We start from the raw sequence: 20,961 nt of genomic DNA, 5'->3' as shown, positions 1-20,961 counted from the left end.
ACCTCAAACAGAACATACTGAAGTCCAAATCACTCAAAACAAAGTAAATTATCCAAGATGACCATAATCATTTCTAAATAAGATAGCTGAATTACCTATTTTAGTTAACATTTGTTAATTGGGAAAGTCCAACTTGGAACAAAGCCAATTTTCAGCAGAGGTCTTGGGAGAAATGCTCCAGACACATGTCTTTGTAATGTGGGAGGAAACTGGAGCACCTGGAGAAAATCCACCCAAATACAGGGAGGACATGCAGACTCCACACGGAAATCACCCCAGTTGAGCATCGAACCAGAGAACCTCTTCTGGGAGGTGACAGTGTTACCACAGCACCACTGTGCTCATACACTGGAATATTTTTAAGACAGGAAATTTGAAATATCCAGCCATTAACTTGAAGACTACTTCCATACTGATAGTCATTCGCAGTAAATTTTTGACCTAATAAATGTAAATTGCCTGGACTAAATAGTTAACTCACTAGAGGTTTTAATATTCTGGATTGTGTAATGACAAACCTAATCCCCTCCTGAGACCAACCTACTGTGTCTACATACTTAGCAAAATCCAGTCACAGAGTAGTGGTCTACTCTGTCAAAACTACTAACAACTCCTTAGTAAACTCTTCTGAATTTAAGGATTTTAATAAAAACAAATCCCTTAACCTTTCCAAAATAAGCTTTTGAAATTATTTTCCAATTCCACTGTCCACCATGCAACTGCAGTTGCTATCTATATCTTAGGGCTTTATTCACATTTATTAAGATGTATATATCAAGTAGTCCCTAATAAGACCAAATAAAATGGGAAAGATCTGCCAATATAAACAATCGCAACAATAAGGTAAAAAAAATGTTAAATGTCTACAACAAATTGCAATGTGCCCACCAAAGGACTTCATTAAGAAAATCAGTAAAGAACTAAAAAAGTAATCATTAGGAAGGCCTGAGCCAAACACAAACTGAAAATAGCTGCAGAAACTAGGGATAATTTAAATTGTTTCTTTAGCTATGTCGGGAAACTAAGTCGTACTGCCCAACAATACTCTGAACTAGTCCACGACAGCAATGTCATTCTTACTAAAAGGCTTTTGCCTGCATACTAACAGATAAATCTAGAGATAATTCCATACCAGCTGCACTCATAGAAATTCCACAAATCCCTGAGTCCCAGACCCCTCCATGGATTGCCATAAATCAGGTAATAACCACCTTCTCCAAAGCCAAAAGTATCACATCCATAGGTTCCAATAATATTCCATCACTAGTATCATATATATCCTAAGCCATTCTATTATGTATGCACACACACACACACACACACACACACACACACACACACACACACACACACACACACACACACACGTGTTATTCTAACTAGTCTAATTTACAAAACAATGGATTGCATAATATAATACTTTATAAATTTAAACATTAAAAACCTTATTGATTTGATCCCATACCAAATGAACTTCATCAAAGGTAGATCATGCCTGGTCAACTTTGTAAAATACTTCAAAAGGCTCATAGAAGCTGTTGTTAGAGGCCAAGCAGTTCACACAGCACAACTCCATCTGGCTGAAGCCTTTCAAATGAATTTCTATGCTGGGAATGTCAACAGACTCTATGTCCTAAGCATAAGCCCTTATATTGCACAGTGAATAGCAAACTGGTTACAAGACAGAACACAAAATACTTAAGTAGCTGATGTCACCTCAGGAAGTAGAAAGCTAACCCCTGATGTCCCTCAGAGATCTTTGCTAGAACTCTTCCAATTTTGTGGCTACTGCATCTTCAGACTGATAACATAGAGCTATGGTTAATTACATTTATTGATGTTTACATGTTAGGAGTTGTTGTTATCTCAACTTACATTACCTTTTCATTGCTGCTTGGTCTAGACCCTACAAATAATTGATGAAAAGAAAATGGTCTTAAAATCAATGCTGAAAAATGCAGTATTGTTAAATTAGGAAAATAGAACTGTTCTATACCACGAAGTATAGACTGCACTTTTCTCTAGATTAATTCAGTCATCGGATATCTTAGTACTTTCATCATATCTAAAGGCATCTCACCCACAATAAAATAAATTATCATCACTCTCTCCTCTTTTCTTCCTTATCAGACCAAGGACAATGTCCCATCTGGCATGCATTTAATTAGACACAGTAAACAGCTAAAGGACCTCCAGAGATAAATTAAAAAAAAATAGGCCTTGATGGGTCTTAACTACCAAAACAAACATGAACTCTTAACTATCTGTGTCATATAGATGCTCTACTGTGATTTTTGCTAATCATTTAGGGTCATAAAGGTTGCTATCTTCCTTAATCTCCTATACATTTATGAAACTAACAGTACTGCAAGCAATTCTACTAAAGATTAAAACCTCTCCCTCAAAAATAAATAAATAAATAAATAAATAAATAAATAAAAATAAACAGGAGATGCTGGTGTGATGGGTTTATCTCCTAGTACATATCCTATCTCTGTAATAAACTACCTATTCTTACTAAACAGAGTGAAACCCTCACCACTTTTTAAGGTGATCCTTTATAACTGTATGGGTAGTGACAAATTATCCCCAGGCCTATGTAGTGGCATCCCCAGTGAAGGCAGGGAGTGCCATATGAGGGTGGAAGCTGGCAAACCTTCGGTGGTCCTTTGACTGCTCTGTCTTATAGAGCCTGTGATTCTAAGCTCCCAAGATATGTACAGGGATATGGTAAAACAGAACCAAGTGCACTCCCCAAGCCCATATACTACCTGCAGTGCAGCTGTCTGTTCAGTAGATGCTAACACTACATCGGGTCAAACTATTTCTCTCCACCCAGAGTGGTCTGTGGTCAGTACCACTCCAGCATATCCTCTGTTGTCAGCTCCTTCCACATTTGTGTCATTAACCGATCCTGGGTCATCTGAATCATAGCAGTCAGAGCTGTGTTCAGTAGGGTCCTTGAGAATATATACAGAATTGTATGTTAACTAAATATGCATAAAGTAGGGGCTGTATAGTAATGGTTATGAGCTTGAATGCAGAACAAAACATTCAGTACAATCTAGTGTTAGTTCTTTTTCAGACGTTGCCATTTATGTGAAAGTTACTTTTTTCCATTTGTGGACAGGCAGCAGACAATAATGCATTAAATCCGCACTTTTATTTCCCCTGTACATCAGAGGGTCAAGGTTAGGGAAGAGAAGAAAAGAGAACAGTTACATTTAACTAATTTTGCTGAAGATGTAGTGATATATCTGTTTGACCTATAAAATGTTCTGCAGAACCTTTTCAATATACTTGTTTACAAATTAATATAATACTTCAGAAAACTCTTGAGCTACCAGGTTAGCCTTTTGAACACCTCAACACTGCTAATGAACTTTGCCCCCCCCCCCCCCCACTGCCACAGGGACAGATTTTCACATTTGCAATATGGTAACTCACACAAATATGTGGGAATGCTTCTGTACACTGTTGTCCATAAAACATCTGAGGCACCTTATAAACTGGTGCTGAGCAAGTATGAAGATATTACAAGGTGAGTGGGTGATTTTCCTGTTTGATTTGCCAAATTACCAGAGAAAATACAGGAAATAGAAATGTTCCCATTATCTTTGGTTACCAATAATTTTCCCCAGCCAAAGGGAGTTTTTTTCATTCCTAAAGAGTGCATTTATCTATTTATTATTTTTTTTTTTTTTGAGGAAAACAAAAGGTTGAAAGTACCTTTGAACATGTTGGCAAGGTCTTTCTGTCTGCACCAAAGACATGACTGTAGAGCTTGGTGGATAGGGTTGCTTATAAGTGGGCAGTTCCAAGAATAGGCCCAGTTTTACAAATCACTGTAGATTAGGAAAGACTCAATGGGCCAAAGACCAACAGCAACTGGTGCATTAAGAAATAGTAACATATAAATACTGACAAGATCTGATCAATTTAACAGAGGGATAAGTATAAGGAAACATTGCATTTTTAATTGCGGGTATTTCTTTTAATACCCGCCAATATGCAATGGCTGATATTCATAATGAAAGGAATTTTAATGAATTAATTTTGTTGTGAGAACCAAGCAACATGAAGCCTCGTGTGTTTGTTTACTAAGGCATATATGGAAATGATGTGCAGTAAGGGAGGTGTGACAAGTTGGCTGATTTATCACATGGGAAGAAAGCCCTGTCATTTAGTGTGAACAGCAAAGACAAATGAGGCTGTCTTAAATGTACATATTTGCTACCAAGTCCAGATACTTTCAGAGATGTTGTTGGACATGTATATGCAAATAGTTTTGTACTCAAAAAAGTTGCAAACATATTTTTCAAGATCTGCTTCTGATTGATGGACTTGCAGTTTTAGAGCCAATGAATAATGGATCCACAAGTTCTGGATTACTTGTGGGTGCAAACATTGATTCTAAATGTTCCATTTTGTTAATTTGCTGGCATTGTCTGGAATAAGCATGCATTACAGTTACTTTCCTTCATATTGTTAAAATGTAAGAAAGCCATGATTAGGAACCAAAAATCCTCTGGATCGCCTACATTGTTAAACGTCACTGGTGCCAGGGTTAAAATCTGCAAATGTAAGAAACCTTGACCCTAGAAAGGGGACAGACTAGTACCTATGAATAAATGGATTTCATGGTTATTACATTAGGTAATAAGTAAAGGGGTATGGGGGCTTATTTTACCTCCATCCTGGGTGGGCATTATTAATAATTCCTTAAATCTTTATTGGCTGACTAATTACACAGAATTGAAAGATAGAGTTGCAACTACCTGTCCATAACAGATTTTTTTTCATGAACCAGAGTCATCTCAGATAATCATGGAACTACGGTCCACAGTACAAGGACATTCTGATCCACAGATCAGCATGACTAAGGTCTGCAGAGCAAAGCAATTACATTGCACTGAGATTGGAATGTCAAATACTGCATATAGGAGTTGGGCGGGCTAGAACCTGCAAGTACCACATGGGACACTGCAACATTCAAGAAACCATTAACCAGACTGCTAGAACCATGCATTATGTCACCACAGCCAATGATCATGTGCATGTGCAGTACACAATAATTGTAATATCTTTTTATGGTATACTGTACATGGTGGTTTTGGGTACTTAGCAATTTGATAGTGATGGGGATAACAATCAAGAGGAATGGGCACTGTGAAAAACAGGAGTGGATGACAACTCTTTCCTGTGTGTGAGCATGTACATTAGAGGATGCTCCTTTACAGATGCCTGCTTCTATGTAGTCCTCAGTGTACCTCAATACATATAGTTCTGTAGTACCCAGAAGTTATTCTGCTTTGGCCTCTTCCTAAGCATTTCTTATGCAGCTCTTTGTTTTTGCAGCAACATACAGTTGCAGCTAACAGTAGTCAGTGGAATGTAATGTGGCCAGGTGCCAAGCAACAAGATATCCAGAATCCACTAGTGATACATACTTATGAGCATTTAGCTTTTTCTTTGTTTCACCTTTAAGTCTGGCAAGATATCCCCCTAATAGATGTGGACAAAGAGGAAGAGGATGGGCCCCATACCTCTCAACTGTACATATTTACGCAGAATGTCTAGATTTTTGACTCATCTTTTTGGTCTATTCCTCATAAAATTTGTGATTTTCTGGCAAATCAGTGGGATGATCTGAGGAGTGAAGTCAGTAAATAATGACATAGATTTGAGTTTCAGACTTCAAAACCTTCAGAAAATGTATGCAAACACAAACCCTGTTACTGTAGCAACTTTCTTAGTTTATAAGAGCAATATTTGAAATCTGGCCCTATTTTGAGGCCATTGTACCCCCAGTTTGTCAGGCTTTGTCCAGATTTTTTGCTCTAAGAGGTTGAGAGGTATGAGGAGCCCTAAACGTTAAAAGATGAAAATTCTATGCTGCATGCTATATTATTATATATTACTTTTTTGCTATTGCCTTTTGACCAAAGATGTTTCTGAAAAGGGTTTGTGGACCAGTACACTCTCTTGGCTAATAAACTAAAATAAATAAATACCTGTATCATTTTATCGTGTTTACCAAGATCTGTGCCTGATGTATATATACTTAATCCTTGATTTATGTATTATCCGGTATAACTTCATATTTAATTACTTGTTTTCTTTCTTAATTTTTATATGGAATGATAACTTAAAGGATTCCCCCGAGGCTACACATTTTCAAACTGTAATAGCTGTGAGTTATAGGTTGAAACTGTATGTAAGGTTTTGGCAGCACCAGCCATTCAGAAGTCTTTGTTGTGTAATGATTCTGAAACTGTATAGTTGGAGTGTGCATGTTTGTCAAGTTTTACTACGTTGAATAAATACATTTTAGAACTTAAAAAAAATCAGTATGCAATGAATAAAAAGGCATAAATATGAACTTTAAAAGGGGTAGGAGTTAAATTAGACCATTATCAAAATGAGCAAACCAGCAAAAAGAAACCAAAGCAAGACTTTTCTAAAAGTATATGAAACAAAAGGGCAGATAAAATCATAAGGATTTTCTCCCAAACCCACTTTCTTTATAAACAACAAAATACTAAGACAGATAAATTATTATAGCTTTACACAAAGGTGGCACATCTACAAAGTTTAATAACTCGATGCCCATTACAATCCTATCAAAATGCTTGAAAAATGTATTTATGCTCAGCTTCTACATTACCTAAATTCAAATAATCTGCTCTCAGACACACACAGCATGTTTCAGACCCCAGTACAACCCAACCACCAGCCTCACTCACTTCACCAGTGCTATAAACCAGCAAAGGCACAATGGTAACCCAGTGTCAGCTGTGTTGCTAGACTTATCCAAAGCTGAAAAATTCAGATCTACTCTTTAATCCCAATAAAACAAAACTGACCCTCTTCATGCCAAAACATTATCTCAATCAAAAAACATCTTTCTTGGTTACATCGGCAAATAATACTAAAATTGAGACAGTACAACATACTAAATAAATGGGTATTGTAATAGATGACAATCTTAAATTTGATCGACATATTCTTCAAACAGATAAAAAGACCCACCAGAAACTTGGCTCCCTTTCTTTACAGGGAAAACAGTACCTTACAGTCACAGCAAGAAACACCTTAGCATCATCCTGTTTGCTTCCAACCCTCTTATATCCTCACCTGTCCTTACATACCTGAGCTCTACACTAATATACACACCAGCCAACTGTTGTAACAAAGTAGCTAACTGTGCTGCCAGCACAGCATACCAAACTCACCACTGCCAAGCCTTAAAACAGCTAAACTGGCTGGAGTCTAACAACTAGTTATGGCATACAAACTGATATATTATCCTGAAAAATGTCCTGCATTAGAAAACATATTATTGTCCTACACCCCTACAAGGAACCTCCATTTTGGTAATAAATTTCTACTAAGCACTACTAAAGCAAATAATTCATCGAGGGACTTACTATACTCCTGTTAGATCACCAAACTCTGGAACACTATCCGTACACAAGCAAAAATGACTAACAAACTCCCAAACTATAAATTCCAGTTCAAACAATACTTTACCCAGTCCTGGTCAGGGTCTATATTGATCGTCAAAATCTTTTTTCATTAACAGCTTATTCATAGACCCCTATCCATCAAAACTAACTTCAGCGAACATCGAAATTTTACAGGTTAAGTAACCAATTGGCCAATACCAGAACTTTGCCCCTTTCCTCACCATAGCATGATCTCAGAGCTGGTATGTATAGTTAGGAGGGGGGTAGTGAGTGGGTTTGATCTATTGTGATGTGTGTTTTGGTGGGGTAGTGGCCAATTGGTTACTTACCCTGTAAAAACTTTCGATGTTCACTGAAGTTAGTTTCGATGGATAGGGGTCAATGAATAAGCTGTCGATGGAAGAAGATTTCGATGACCTAATATACACCTTCCTGGTCATGCTCATGTTCATCTCCGGGTTGAGACCTCTACTAAAAGCATAAACCTTTTATTGCTTATCACAAACGTATTGCTCTGCTCTACTTGAACCAGTACACCCCTAACAACCTTCCTTCCTGCACTTGAATCAATACACCCCTCTTCATCCCCCTCTTGAAGAACAATTCTCATCTTTTTATTTTTCTAACTGACCCTATTCACCACTCTACCCATCTCATGTATGAAGACGTTATAAATGTTCTAGATGCACCCGTTTGGAATGGGCAGCCTAAATAGAACTAATCCTATACAATGACCTCTCAGTCATATGGTATTACCATTTTCCTCCTGTATATTACTACACTCTACCCCTCCTCTTATATAATTTTATAATTTACTTCATTCTATCTCTTGAACTCTTTACAAATCTGTACAATATTGAAGTCTCCCTTCTAATATAATTTTATAATTTACTTCATTGTGCATCTTGAGCTCCTTGCAAACATTTCTTTACTAAAATGTCAGAACAGTAAACTTTTTTACAACTATTTTTTTCCTTTCTGTGGTACCAGTTCATTTTCTTCCTGCAAGATTTTAGGGATACAAGATCTGTATAGACTTAACAATTGTTGATGTAAATACTTTACTGTATATACAGGTCTTGTAATTATGTTTGTTTTTTAATGAGAAATGAAACTGTTAATATAAATCTGCTGTGGTAAAGCTTTTCTCCCTGGGCCTTTGCTGAAAATAGGCTCTATCCAGTCGGACTTACCTGGTCAACAAAGATATATAGATAGATAGATAGATAGATAGATAGATAGATAGATAGATAGATAGATAGATAGATAGATAGATAGATAGATGGATGGATGCCACTCTTTAAATAAATACATAAATAAATGTCAGGTTTTAAATAAAACATATCAACCCATTGAATCTAATAAGAAATCCATGAGTATTTAGGTAAATAAATACAGCTGTAAATCTATTTGGATTTTTGCTCCCACTCCCTACATAAATAAATGTCAGGTTTTAAATAAAACATATCAACCCATTGACTCTAATAAGAAATCCATGAGTATTTAGGTAAATAAATACAGCTGTAAATCTATTTGGATTTTTGCTCCCACTCCCTGCCAGCCATCAATGTCTCTCTCAGACAACTTCTACATTTTTTCCACTTAAACTGGAAAAAGACCCAGTGAAAAAAGGCTATAATTAAGGCAGCCAGCAGAGAGGGTGTGTTCTTTTCCTTATCCTTATACCCACAGTGCATGTTCTATAACAGCCTTAGGTTTTTCATGTAATGAATGCCGCTGAAGGATGCTACTCTCTTCCATACATGATGCATCTCTCTTGACTGTATTGCCCTCTTAGAAGCCAGAGTTCCAGTGTGATATCTTGTCTCCACTGAGATCTTTATCATGAGATTGGGCACTCTGGCATGTGATTCCACACCATCCACCTAAAGACAGACAAGGCAGAAATGCCATGCCACTCCTCCCTGCTCTCTCCTGCCAGCTCCAGCAGGGGCCTGAGCTCATATCTGAACTCAGTTTGTTTTATCCCTTTGCTCCAGTGGAGCTGGCTATACTGCTATAAAACTTAACATATTTAATATTACAAGTTACAGATTTAAGTGAATCTTAGAGCAGAAAATGATTTTAGAATGGACTAGAAATATAAATTAGACATCAAGAGTACTATGTGTAATGACCCATTTTCCTTTGTATAACAGCAGCATAAACATGTGGTACAACATCTTGTTAAGGACAGTGCAAGCTGTTGTTTAGTGCGTGCACGTGTGTTTGTGTGTGTGTGTGTGTGTGTGTGTGTGTGTGTGTGTGTGTGTGTGTGTGTGTGTGTGTGTGTGTGTGTGTTTAAAAAGAAAAAGGAAAAAAAAAGCACATTTTGCAGGGTACATGGCTCATGGTCATAAGGAAACTCCATGTGGAGAACTTTACATGATCCATTACCTATACATATTTGCACCATAGTCAGTCAACTGAAAGATAATCAGCAATACCTTGATAGTTAAAAAATGGCTTAAATAATTGTTAATCAATCAGGGACTGGTGAATACAAGGAAATAAAATCATGTAGATGTAGGTAGACTCTGTCAAATATCTGGTAGATTTAGATAGACTCTGTCAAATAGTCAGTCCTTTAACAGAGTGAAATATTGGAGGAATTTGTTGAGATCACTCTTTTTCAGATGCTGGATGCGTCATAACAAGTAAGACTGAGTACCTGTGGCTATGGTTAAGTGCAAGAATGAATTGTAATATTTGCCTTATGAGTGGGAATACATTTGTCTGAAGCTAGAGGTGAGGTTTTGGTTAAACAACTGCAATGGGAAAACTGCTTTCATTTTACAATAAGTTGTGGTTTTGATCCATCTTTTTTTTGTTTGTTTTGTTTTGTATTTTTTAGTACGTATGTTTTCGACATGCATGGCCATGCCATCAGTGAAAGTTTTTTTCAGCATGATAAGAAAGTGTTTATAATAGCTTCATGAACCTCTTAGGATTACTGCCTATTTATGATATGAAATGCCTTCCGTTTTAACCAAGCTTTTCCGTAAGAAGCATCGCTTCACGTTCTTATGTCTGTGAAGGTGAGTCCATAAATGTAATCCAGCTTTGCCTCCCACAGAAGTGCCTAAATACAGACATCAGTGATGCTGAGGATACCTTCCTGCACTGATAAATGTTTCTGTGCTGCAGATGACTAGTACTCTGCCTACACTGTTGGTCAGACGTGTCATTTAATGCTGCAGGTCTAGTGAGGTATAATGACTTACATGATATTTATATGGATGCAACTTTTTTCCAGGATTGCAGGAAACACTGCCCTGCATCATGACATCTACAGATCCATCAGCATGCAGCTACAGAGGAATTTTGCAAGGAACAAATGGAGAGTAAGTTATCATTCTCTTTTTTGAGCTAGAAAGATGATTGAAAGCAGGCTATTAATAATGATTGTGATAAAACAAGGAGTGCTGTGATGTTTCTTGTAATGTTTTAAGTGGCAAAGTGTTGAGAAACTTTAATACAGATTAGCCCAATGAAGCTATAGAAAGCTAAGTGATTTGCTCAGCCATACTGTATGCAAAGTTTGTTGTAATCAAAGGTAGATTTGTAGAATTTATGAGGTGCATTTCTAAGACCTTGCATGACCCCTCATTTATTCTAGCCATCTTAAAATAGAAGTTAACTTTGACCTCATGGGAACTGCATAGTTCAAGGGATCTAAAGGATTGCAAGTCTGAAACTGATTTTGGAATTCTGAACTTGTCGCATGTATGGGTGAAATAATGATAGAAAATGTAGGGCTGCACACTATAATACATCACATGCCACTTGTTGTTCTTGATATTTTTTAAGATATAGCTTTTGAGATTTTTCTTTGCAAGTTTATTTATTTCATAAATAATGTTTTTTTTAGGAATTTGCTCAATCTTTTGATGTTTTTTAGGAATTTGCTCAATCTTCTCTATAACCCTGTTCACTTCAGAGTATAAACATTTCTTGTGATGCCATTTTAAGTTATTTAAATTTGTAAAATGAAGTGCAATATGTGTGTTTTCTCTTCATTTATGCTTCATAGTAGGGTGATTTGATATGCAAGGAAGTATAGGAAACAACATATTATTCAGCTGTTAACGGGACTATGATCTGTTTTTTTTTTCATTTATTCATTCCTGAATAAAGTCACCAAAGTATCAATACTTTCCTAGTCCACTTTACCTTCAGCCTCACTGTAGCTTTTTATAACTTATCTGTGAATGTGATATGCTGTGAAAGAAGTCTTGTAAAGGCTGCACTATGAAAGTAAATCCTTTGTTCTTCTTTACTCAAAGAATTGTACTTACAGCAATGCCAGAATCCTTGCTACACTACTTTTCTCGGTGACTCAGCCCTAATATGACAGAGCCACCTGCTGTTAGAGGCTGATTCAGTCACAGCATTGCCTAAGATCTTGTCAGTTCCTTCTCCCTGCAGGTCACAGAATGTTGTCACATTCCTGCTGACTTTTTAGGATGCAAAGTGACAAGTCTCAGCTGGAAACAAAGCAGCAACCACTTGCAGGGACTGTCTAGATGCAAAGACATTATATTTACTAAGGTATTTAGCTCCTGCATACTGTGCAGTCATATACCAATGACAATTAGCTGTTTCTGTAATAATAGTTAATGGCAGCAGTAAAACTGTTTTCCTCCTTACATAATCCATTAACATCAGAAACTTTCATCTTTGAGGGGTGTACAACACTGCAAGTATTATTGCAAAGAAAACTTACTTGCTGACTATATTCTCTGTATTGCCTAATACGCTGATATGTTATTACTATTCACCTTCTTAACAAGTTGTTTGTGCATTTTCCTAAACTATGGTGCAGTATCTGACTTTTACTAATGCCACATGTCTTTTCATTGAGGAAAGATGTTTTTAAAAGACAGGTTATACAGCTGATGTCATTTGAACCTGTATCTCTAGCTTGTCAGCTTTATCAGTGTAAGACAAGGATATTGGATTCTGTAATGCTAATACTGTGGCTTAGACAAAATAACCCTTGGATGAAATAGTTTTACAAAAACATTTTACAAATACATTTAATATGATTTTACATTCCCTGCTTTATGTCTTTTGTCTTTAGAAAGTCTTCAACGCTGCTGCCGTTGTCCATCGAATGAAAAAGCTCCACATGACAGCCAGCTGCAACGCTGAACACAGAAGAGCTCTTCCTTCAATTAAAATATCAGAAGCCTCAAGACCTAGTACCCCAAATAAGGTCCTACACTTATCTACCAGCCCAGACCAAAAAAATGACAGATTAACACCCAGATCAGTCAGCGAAGAACATCTGAAAACCCCTATCAACAACAACTGCAGAATTCACCAAGCCAATGAAGCTAACAACACATTAAATAACTCAACAAAGACCAACACAGAACAACAAGCAAAGGCACCAAAAACAGAAAATGGCAACTCTGCAAACAGGAGCTGTTCTTCTGTTAAAAGGGACAAAAAGCAAAGATCACACATAGAGGCAGCACTACTTAATGGAACAGTCAAAGAACAGTATGTACCCTTTCTCTTTCAGTGTCGATGACAGTGGCCTAGTCATTTATGTTCTCCATTATGTCAGCCTTTCATATTTCTTAACCAAAATGGCTTAAGTTAAACTAGTGATTTGAATTATAAATAACATTCTTGTGGCATTAGAAATGAAAGCAGTATCCAGCCACTAGCATATGAGCACTTTTGTTATTTACCTTTTAAAAACATATTCCAGACATATTAGTAGGCAACAAATTGTAGTATGGAGGTTGAGGAGATGTAAATCATCTTTGATTCATGGAGAAGGCAAAAGGCTGATGAATCAGTAACTGTCTGTCAGGAAATAATTTAGTAGGACCCACAGTGGAATGATCATCACTTGTTTTGGCTGACATAAGTTGGAGATCAATCCATTGTGAGTGGTAATTTTCTAAAAAAATTGGTGTGAGAAGCAATGAGAGTTCTCAGCAGATACTGCCCTCTTCTCACTTCTAAGTATTTCACTAGTTTAAAATGTACAAGTAAGTGCTGATGTTTAGAAGTGCTTGTGAATCCTCACCTGGCAGGTGACATTTAAGAAGCAATGAAGATTACACTATTCACAAACTGAGTGAGAGTTTTACATATAGCAGGCAGTATGAAAAGAGAAGTGTTACTGTTAATGATTATGTGGGGTTGGGGATGATCGGCAATTGGCAGTATAGCTAAGGAAAGGTTACATCCATTTGATGTGTGTATTCATCCCAGCAGTCCCAAAATTGCATAGCACACTACTGCAGGAGGTGATAAGATTATATATAAGTCATGGCTGTTACAGCACACAGACAAATACTGGAGGTTTGCCAATGTTAGAAAACAGATAGACGTCAATTATCCTGTTTGCATTTTCTTTTTTTAATCAAAGTCAACCAAGTATAACTATTGGGAGAAGTGGTGTCACCTCTGATATTTAAGGTAATTTCTATTAAAGAAGGATTTCAATCTTTCCCTTGAGATTATTGTTATTTCCTTCTCAGGGACATATACATCTCAGACTTTACATACAAATATTTCTCACCTTTCTTCTCAGCATTGCAGAGAAAGCTAATCTGCAAACTAGGATTATGGTTTTCCATGTATAACCTACAAAACCATGAGTGAAATTTTGTATATTTTTAAGCAAACTCCAGTGGACTATCTGGTGTAATCATTATGCTTTATCTACCTTGTGATTTTACCTCATATCTGATTATCACACCATACCACTCAAGTGTACCTTATTACAAGGAACATACTTCATTTGGGGTCTTAAAAAGTTCACATTCCTCAAAGTTGCTCAAAGTTCTACATTGAAAGACTCTGTCACACATTCAGTGTTAGGATTTTTTTTAATTGAAATCCATTGTAAATAGAAATGAATCATATTAATTCATTAAAATATCTTCTTTATAAGTAAAGCCAGCATACTTTAATCATCCTATGACCTTCCTAGTTGAAGTTGTTAATAAGCCATTAGTATGTGTTCCATATTTTGACAATTTGTTCTACATTATGAGGGCTAGTGTTCCTCATTTTAGAGATGGAAGGTTGAGAGCTATGCATCACACCCTATGTCTGTAGTTCTCCATTTTCTCAGACTGCTTTTCATAATGGTGCATTTGCTTAAAAGAACAAAGCAGCTACAGCCAGAAGCTAAACAATATAATTGATTTACCTTGCCAAGAGCTTTTAAATGGTATATTCATTACCAGCACAACAGCAACATATTACTAATATTATTTTTTTCTTAGCCCTGAGTGCCTTCATGGACAGCAGCCATGCTGACATGATTGATCTTGTATTATTGAAAAGTTAGTTTTTGTCCATAATATACATTGAGGGGACAAATGGTAAGATTGCAGTGCCCTAGTCTGTCTCATTCTTCACAGTATCATGGCAAATACTGCTATGTTTGAGAATCCTCAATAAAAGTAGCAGTGACTTTTTCAGTGACTTCTTAGATATTTGATTTTCTACGCACACATGCACACACTATATATATATATATATATATATATATAGAGAGAGAGAGTGAAACATTTTTGCAGGAGGATAAAAAAAGAGCTGAGATAACATACCTTATGTTTTTTTTTAAGTGATTGGACAAGATACATTTTTAAATTGCGCTTTTTATGAGTTATATGCTCTGTCTTCCTTCCATCTTATTTCCCTGATTTAACCAGTCTCATATTTAGTAACATGCAAAGCTCAGCTAATTAATGAAGTTACCCAGAGTTAACATATTTCTTCACTTTTAGATTGCAAAGGACTGAATAGGTTTATGGCCTGAGGGAAGGCGAAGAATGCAACATATATGGCAGCACAACGTGAAATAAGTTATATTTACAATACCTTTCAAACATTCAATTGCTTGTGTAGCAGCTCTTTGGAATACTTTTCTTGTTATTTTTTAAGTGGAAGTCTGTACAATCTGCACCTATCCAATGGTGCATTAAATGCGCTGGTTTGCCATTTGTACTGAAAATAACTTATTATTTAACATACTCAATATCACGTCTTCATCTGTAAGCAAAATCAATACTCTCTTTTACTCACCATTTAAATTCTGCCACATCAAAACAAATGCATATCTTCAAACAGAAACTATACCTTCTACCTATTCTTATGGTTTTAATAGATTCTTAATGACACATAAGCTTTCCATTCACACCATTTCCTAGTTAGTTCCACTTCAAAAAGCTACTGGTACTTCTCAGAGCATGTATCATTAGCACTACATTGTTTCTCTTTCAACATATTTACTTTCAAATCCTAGAAAAGTCATCATAACCATGAAACATCTCAAAGCTATGGCTCTACACAGTATTCAAGATATCTGTGTAACTGTTTGCCTGTTGCGGTATATTTACAGTTTTTAATTTCACACTAGCAATTTTGTTTTTTGTTTTTTTAAGATTTACATGCTTCCATGAGCCAAACAACCCAAAATATTAGTTAACTTGGTGGTGGTACTGCGGTAGCATTGTCGCCTCACAGTAAGATGCTGTCCGGTTCGATTCACAGCTAGAGCGTCTTCTGTGTGGAGACATGCGTGAATGGGCATATCTTTGTTGAAGGTTGTGCATCAGGGCTGGTAACTCAGCACATAAAAATCAACTACCAATCATTAGCGGACCGGAGTTCCGCTGTGGCGACCCCTAACCGGGAAAAGCCGAAAGACACAAACAAACTGATTTAAGTGCTACAGTTTGAAAAACGCCTCTTGATGTTTTTAATTTTCTATTCAGTTATCAGCAGCTTTGGTTCTAATAACTTCATGTGTTGACTTGAATGTGGCAAAAGTGTCCTGAATATGGCAATGTGAATTTAACCTTTTCTTCAGTACCTTTAAGTCCTGATGGTCAAAAATACTATAGCCTGCACCTGTGTCTAGTTTAAATGTAACATTTTGCTTAATTGGCAACACATCTGATCTGCAGCTTTGTTTCTGTGCTTAAAATGCACATTATGTTTTCTCTGTATACATTTCTTAAATCTGGGACACTGCTTCCTCCAATGCTTACAACGACGTTTACTTTGTAATGCTTGAAATTCAGTTTTGTGATATTTTCTGTACATTTTGGGACTGTTGTGCATATCTCCATTATAACTATGATGATTCTGACATGCTTTCCTACCATTTATGTTACAATGCATAATTATATATCATTGTTGCACTTTTATTTGATTCATGTTTAACCTTGCACACAACCATTTCTTCAAGTAATTCTTTTATCTGTGTGACACCCCTGCACTGGCCCAGTAATCAAGAAGCCTCAATCCTCACCACTAACACCAATGAGGGATGTGCACATTGGGAAGATGACAAGTACACACACAGGAAAAGTACAATTTCCCTTAAGAGTACACAGAGATCACAGTCAGTCTGGGTCTGGTTTCTCTCTCTCTCTCCAAATCCCCAATAAGACTCCCCACTGGCACAGCTATAGGGCTAAGATCTCAGCCGAATGGTCAAGCCAAAACCTACAGCACCCTCTCTGTCCATCCAGTGCTTTGTGTTCCTGCCCAAGTAGCTGACACACATACACTTGAGATTTGATTTATATACAAATACACAGACACTTCCGGTGAAGGCTGGCACAGGTTTATTTGCTATACCCCCTTCTACCCAGACTATAAGGTTGTAATCACTGCCATCAGCCACTCTTACTTATCAGGTACTATAAGGCCCTTCCCAAAGGGTGACCAATTCTACTGCGTAATTTTACTATTATCCAAATGTTAAGTATGTCCAAGACTTTTAAGGCTATTTAAGAGTAGCCTTTACAGTGTCACCAAATGCATATTATACAAGTACTCTAAGAGCTTAAATATCTCTAAACAAACCAGCTATAATTGAAAAGTGTACATATATGTGCAAAGGTAAAAAAGCAAATAAAAGAAGATAAAACCCAATATTATCAGTCTGCCCTAAAATCCTCCCATCACAACCCTAAGTAGTTATGTTCCACAATAAACTCCATTCTCCACCCAGGTAAAGTAGGCACCCTCCTACCTACCACACCCCCTTCCTCCAGCAGAATTGCTGACTCATTCAAAAAATACTTACTGAAACCATTCTGTTTTTGACTAAACAACACAACCCTCTACCTACCCTCCCTACATCAAAACCAAATACTCTGCCACAGTCTTTTCTTTTTCATAGTGCCTACCTCCTATATAAAAAGCTTCTATTGAAACTTAAGCCTACAAAACTTGCAGCTGACAATCTCCCCTCTGAGTACTTAAAAATACCAGCAGAAGCCCTAGCTTATCCAGTTTCTATCTTAATTAATCAGTCCTTATCAGAAAGCTATGTCCCCACACTGTGGAAAATATCCCACATCATTCCCCTCCATAAAGGTGGCACCTCCACTGAACTTTCCAGTTACACCCCATAGCCATCCTTTCTCCACTTTCCAAGATACTTGAGAAATGTATCCATTAAGGCCACGTCCAACCCGGAATTAATGGACATGCTCCACCTCAAAAAATCCAAATCCACCAGAGCCACGAGAGCAAGAGACTTAAACCTCAACACGGATATAAATAGGATGTGCTGGAGGGACAGATTCATCACCCAGAGACTCCCTACACTATGGAACAGAATCCCAGTCCATGTGAGGCAGAGCCCCTCACTGACTCTGTTCAAGAGAAATCTTGACGAGTGGATGGGAGATCGTAGGTTTACCCTGGGAATCATCTCTGTGTCACTACTGGACAGAGGCACAGCAAACTAATGGATATAGTATTCTCATCCTAAGGGGTGGTGAAAGCCACACACACTCTGGCTGGGCTTATAAATGCCCTAGGGCAGATAGCCTAGTATGAACCTATGAACCTATGAACCTATTCTCAAGTCTTAGGCTGCCTCTTAGCTAATAATCTCCTCTCCAGCACCCAGCATGGCTTCAGGCCATACCACAGCACTACCACCACCTTGCTCTCTTTCACTAATGCTATCCTTCATCATAAAAATAATGGCCTGTTCTCCTCTGCTATACTTTTAGATCTATCCATGGCTTTTGACATGGTTTCACACAAACTACTAATCTCTGTTCTCACTAACCTATCCTTTTCCCAATCAGCTACTGATTGGTTTCACAGCTATCTAACTGGCCATCAACAATCAGTTGTCTGGCATAATTACCTATCTCCTCGACTTCCTGTAACACTCGATGTTCCTCAAGGCTGCATCCTTGGTCCCCTAATATTCTCACTCTTCACCAATGATCTATTCACAGCCACCAAGCCCAAGCATGCTTCTCTTATACAGTATGCAGATGACTGCACCCTGATCTGCTCAGCCTCAGCTATACATGAACTTCACAAGAACCCACAGGAAGCCTTTTCATCTGTAGAAAACTGACTATCTAATGCCCAGTTATTTGACTATCTAATGCTTATTACTCAGTCCAAGCAAGAGTAAACTCACTATCTTCCAACCCAGTAAATCTAACCCAATTATCCCCCACTTTAATATTCTAGCCAAAGACAATACCGTCATCTCCCTAACAGAACACACCAAATGACTTGGTGTTGAGACTGATAACAATCTCAGATTTGACACTCACATCACAAAAAACTAGGTGCATTGTACAGAAACAAACAATTCCTCACCAAGACAGCCAGAATTTCTGTTGCCAATTCCCACATAAACTCCACTTTACTCTATGCCTCTCCTATGCTTGCCTACCTTAGACAAACAGACCTAAACAAGCTCAAGGCTTGCTACAATAAAATTGCTAAGTTTGCCACTGGTGCATCTTATCACAGCCACCACTGTATCTCACTTAGTGAACTTGACTGGCATGAACTCCCTCAACTTCTTCACCTGAATCAACTCTCTCTTGCCCACAAGTTAGTAAACCATCCTTTTAAAGTCCCATCCCTTCAAAACCTTCTCCATCCCTACTGCTCCACTAGACCTCTATGCTCCATCAGCAAAAATCTACTTCTAGTGACCAAACCCAAGAACTCAGTGGGAGAAGCACCATTCTCCTGCGTCATATCCAGATTATGGAACAATCACCCCCCCCCCTCTATAATCACACTCCCTTCTTGCAATCACTTCAAGACTGTACTAAAAACTCACTTAAAATGTCTCTGGTTATGCCCATGCACCAATCCCGACTAGTAACCCTCTTTTTACTTCCCCTTCCTCTCCCCTCCCCTAGCCACCATGCCTCACATTGTCTGATCATTGCATTCCTTCCTCTTCAGGCACTGGCTCACCCTTTACCCTCCCCTTCCCTCCTCACTCAATCTCTCAGACTTGTTATAACATGCTTAACTACCTCACATCATCTCAACTCCAAATACATATCCAACTGACTTGCACCTAGCTTCCTCTCACTACCATGAATACTACTCACTCAGTCTCCTCCCTTACACATCTATCTTCCCTTTCTGTCCTATTAGCCCTTCTAGATTGTTCCACCTTTGTGTGGAGCTTCTGCTTTATATCTGCTTGAGTTTAGTGCAATATTTGTATATAAGATTTAGGTATATGAGTTTAGAATAGTATCTGTTTGAGGTTGGTACAATCTGTATATACATTCTACCTTTATTCCTAGCCTCTAGCTAGATATTGGTATATCTGTTCATTACTATGTTTCATATTGTGTGTATAGCTAATGTTTCCTGCAGTATGTATTATTGGCTACTGTATGTATATTCAGTTGGTCTTCATGTACTCTGCTGCTCATTTATTGCTCTGTGGAGCTTTTCTCCCCGGACCTCCACTGAAAAAGGACCTGTGTCCAGTTGGAATTTCCAGGTAAACAAATGTAAATAAATAAATAATGAAAGCACAAGACACTGCTCAATAACTCAGCACAATGACAACAGAGTTCAGAATCACAGGAAATACTTTAAAACAATATTGCAGGACAGTCTCACATAAATACAGAAAAAATCTAAACTAATTTTTACTGTATTCCTATCTATAACTAAGAGATATTATGCCCTAACTGACTTACATACAGAGCCAGGCAAATACAGATGAGAAGTGCTGATGAGAGAATGACTCTATGTCCAAAGACAAATAGACAAATACAGAATGCCCAGACTCACTCTCTGAGATAATTCTAATATTACTATCAAACATTTCTGCTAGATTATCTCAGATTACATCATTCTTTTGTCACTTTTGTGTCAAAAATATTTATCTCCTAGAAGCTTTGCTAAACTGGAAGTCGTAAAACAGTTACACACTTTTACCGTTTCCAGACAATGGAAAAACCTCCTAGCTCTAGACATCCTGTCTGTTTGTATTAACTAACTTTATAGCACAGTCATAAACAATTTCAACTTATTTTCTCAGAGTTTTGTAAGTTAACTTTGTATGTTCTAACTTCTATCATGAAAACATACATTTGCACAGGTATATACATTTCTGTTCTTTTCCAGTAGGGTCACTGTGGTTGCATTCTTGAAGTTCAGCACATAACATACAGTTTAAGACAAACTTCTGCACCAGCAGTTT

At 37.4% G+C, this 20,961-nt stretch overlaps 1 protein-coding gene across 2 annotated transcripts in view; it reads left to right on the top strand.

Annotated features, from left to right (window-relative positions):
• CAMK1G (calcium/calmodulin dependent protein kinase IG) overlaps positions 1 to 20,961 on the top strand; it is a 667,913-nt gene that overhangs the window by 569,861 nt on the left and 77,091 nt on the right. For both annotated transcript variants that reach the window (XM_044077134.1, XM_044077135.1), the window contains exons 10-11: positions 10,726 to 10,813; positions 12,553 to 12,977. In XM_044077134.1, the coding sequence (XP_043933069.1) occupies positions 10,726 to 10,813; positions 12,553 to 12,977 (513 nt within the window). The remainder of the gene's footprint in view (positions 1 to 10,725; positions 10,814 to 12,552; positions 12,978 to 20,961) is intronic.

This window comes from Protopterus annectens, chromosome 7.part0, assembly GCF_019279795.1.
Source record: "Protopterus annectens isolate FY-2018-M chromosome 7.part0, PAN1.0, whole genome shotgun sequence".
NCBI classification, from domain to species: Eukaryota; Metazoa; Chordata; order Ceratodontiformes; family Protopteridae; genus Protopterus; species Protopterus annectens.
The sequence above is the reverse complement of the archived record's forward strand: the minus strand, read 5'-3'. Positions and strand labels throughout refer to the sequence as shown.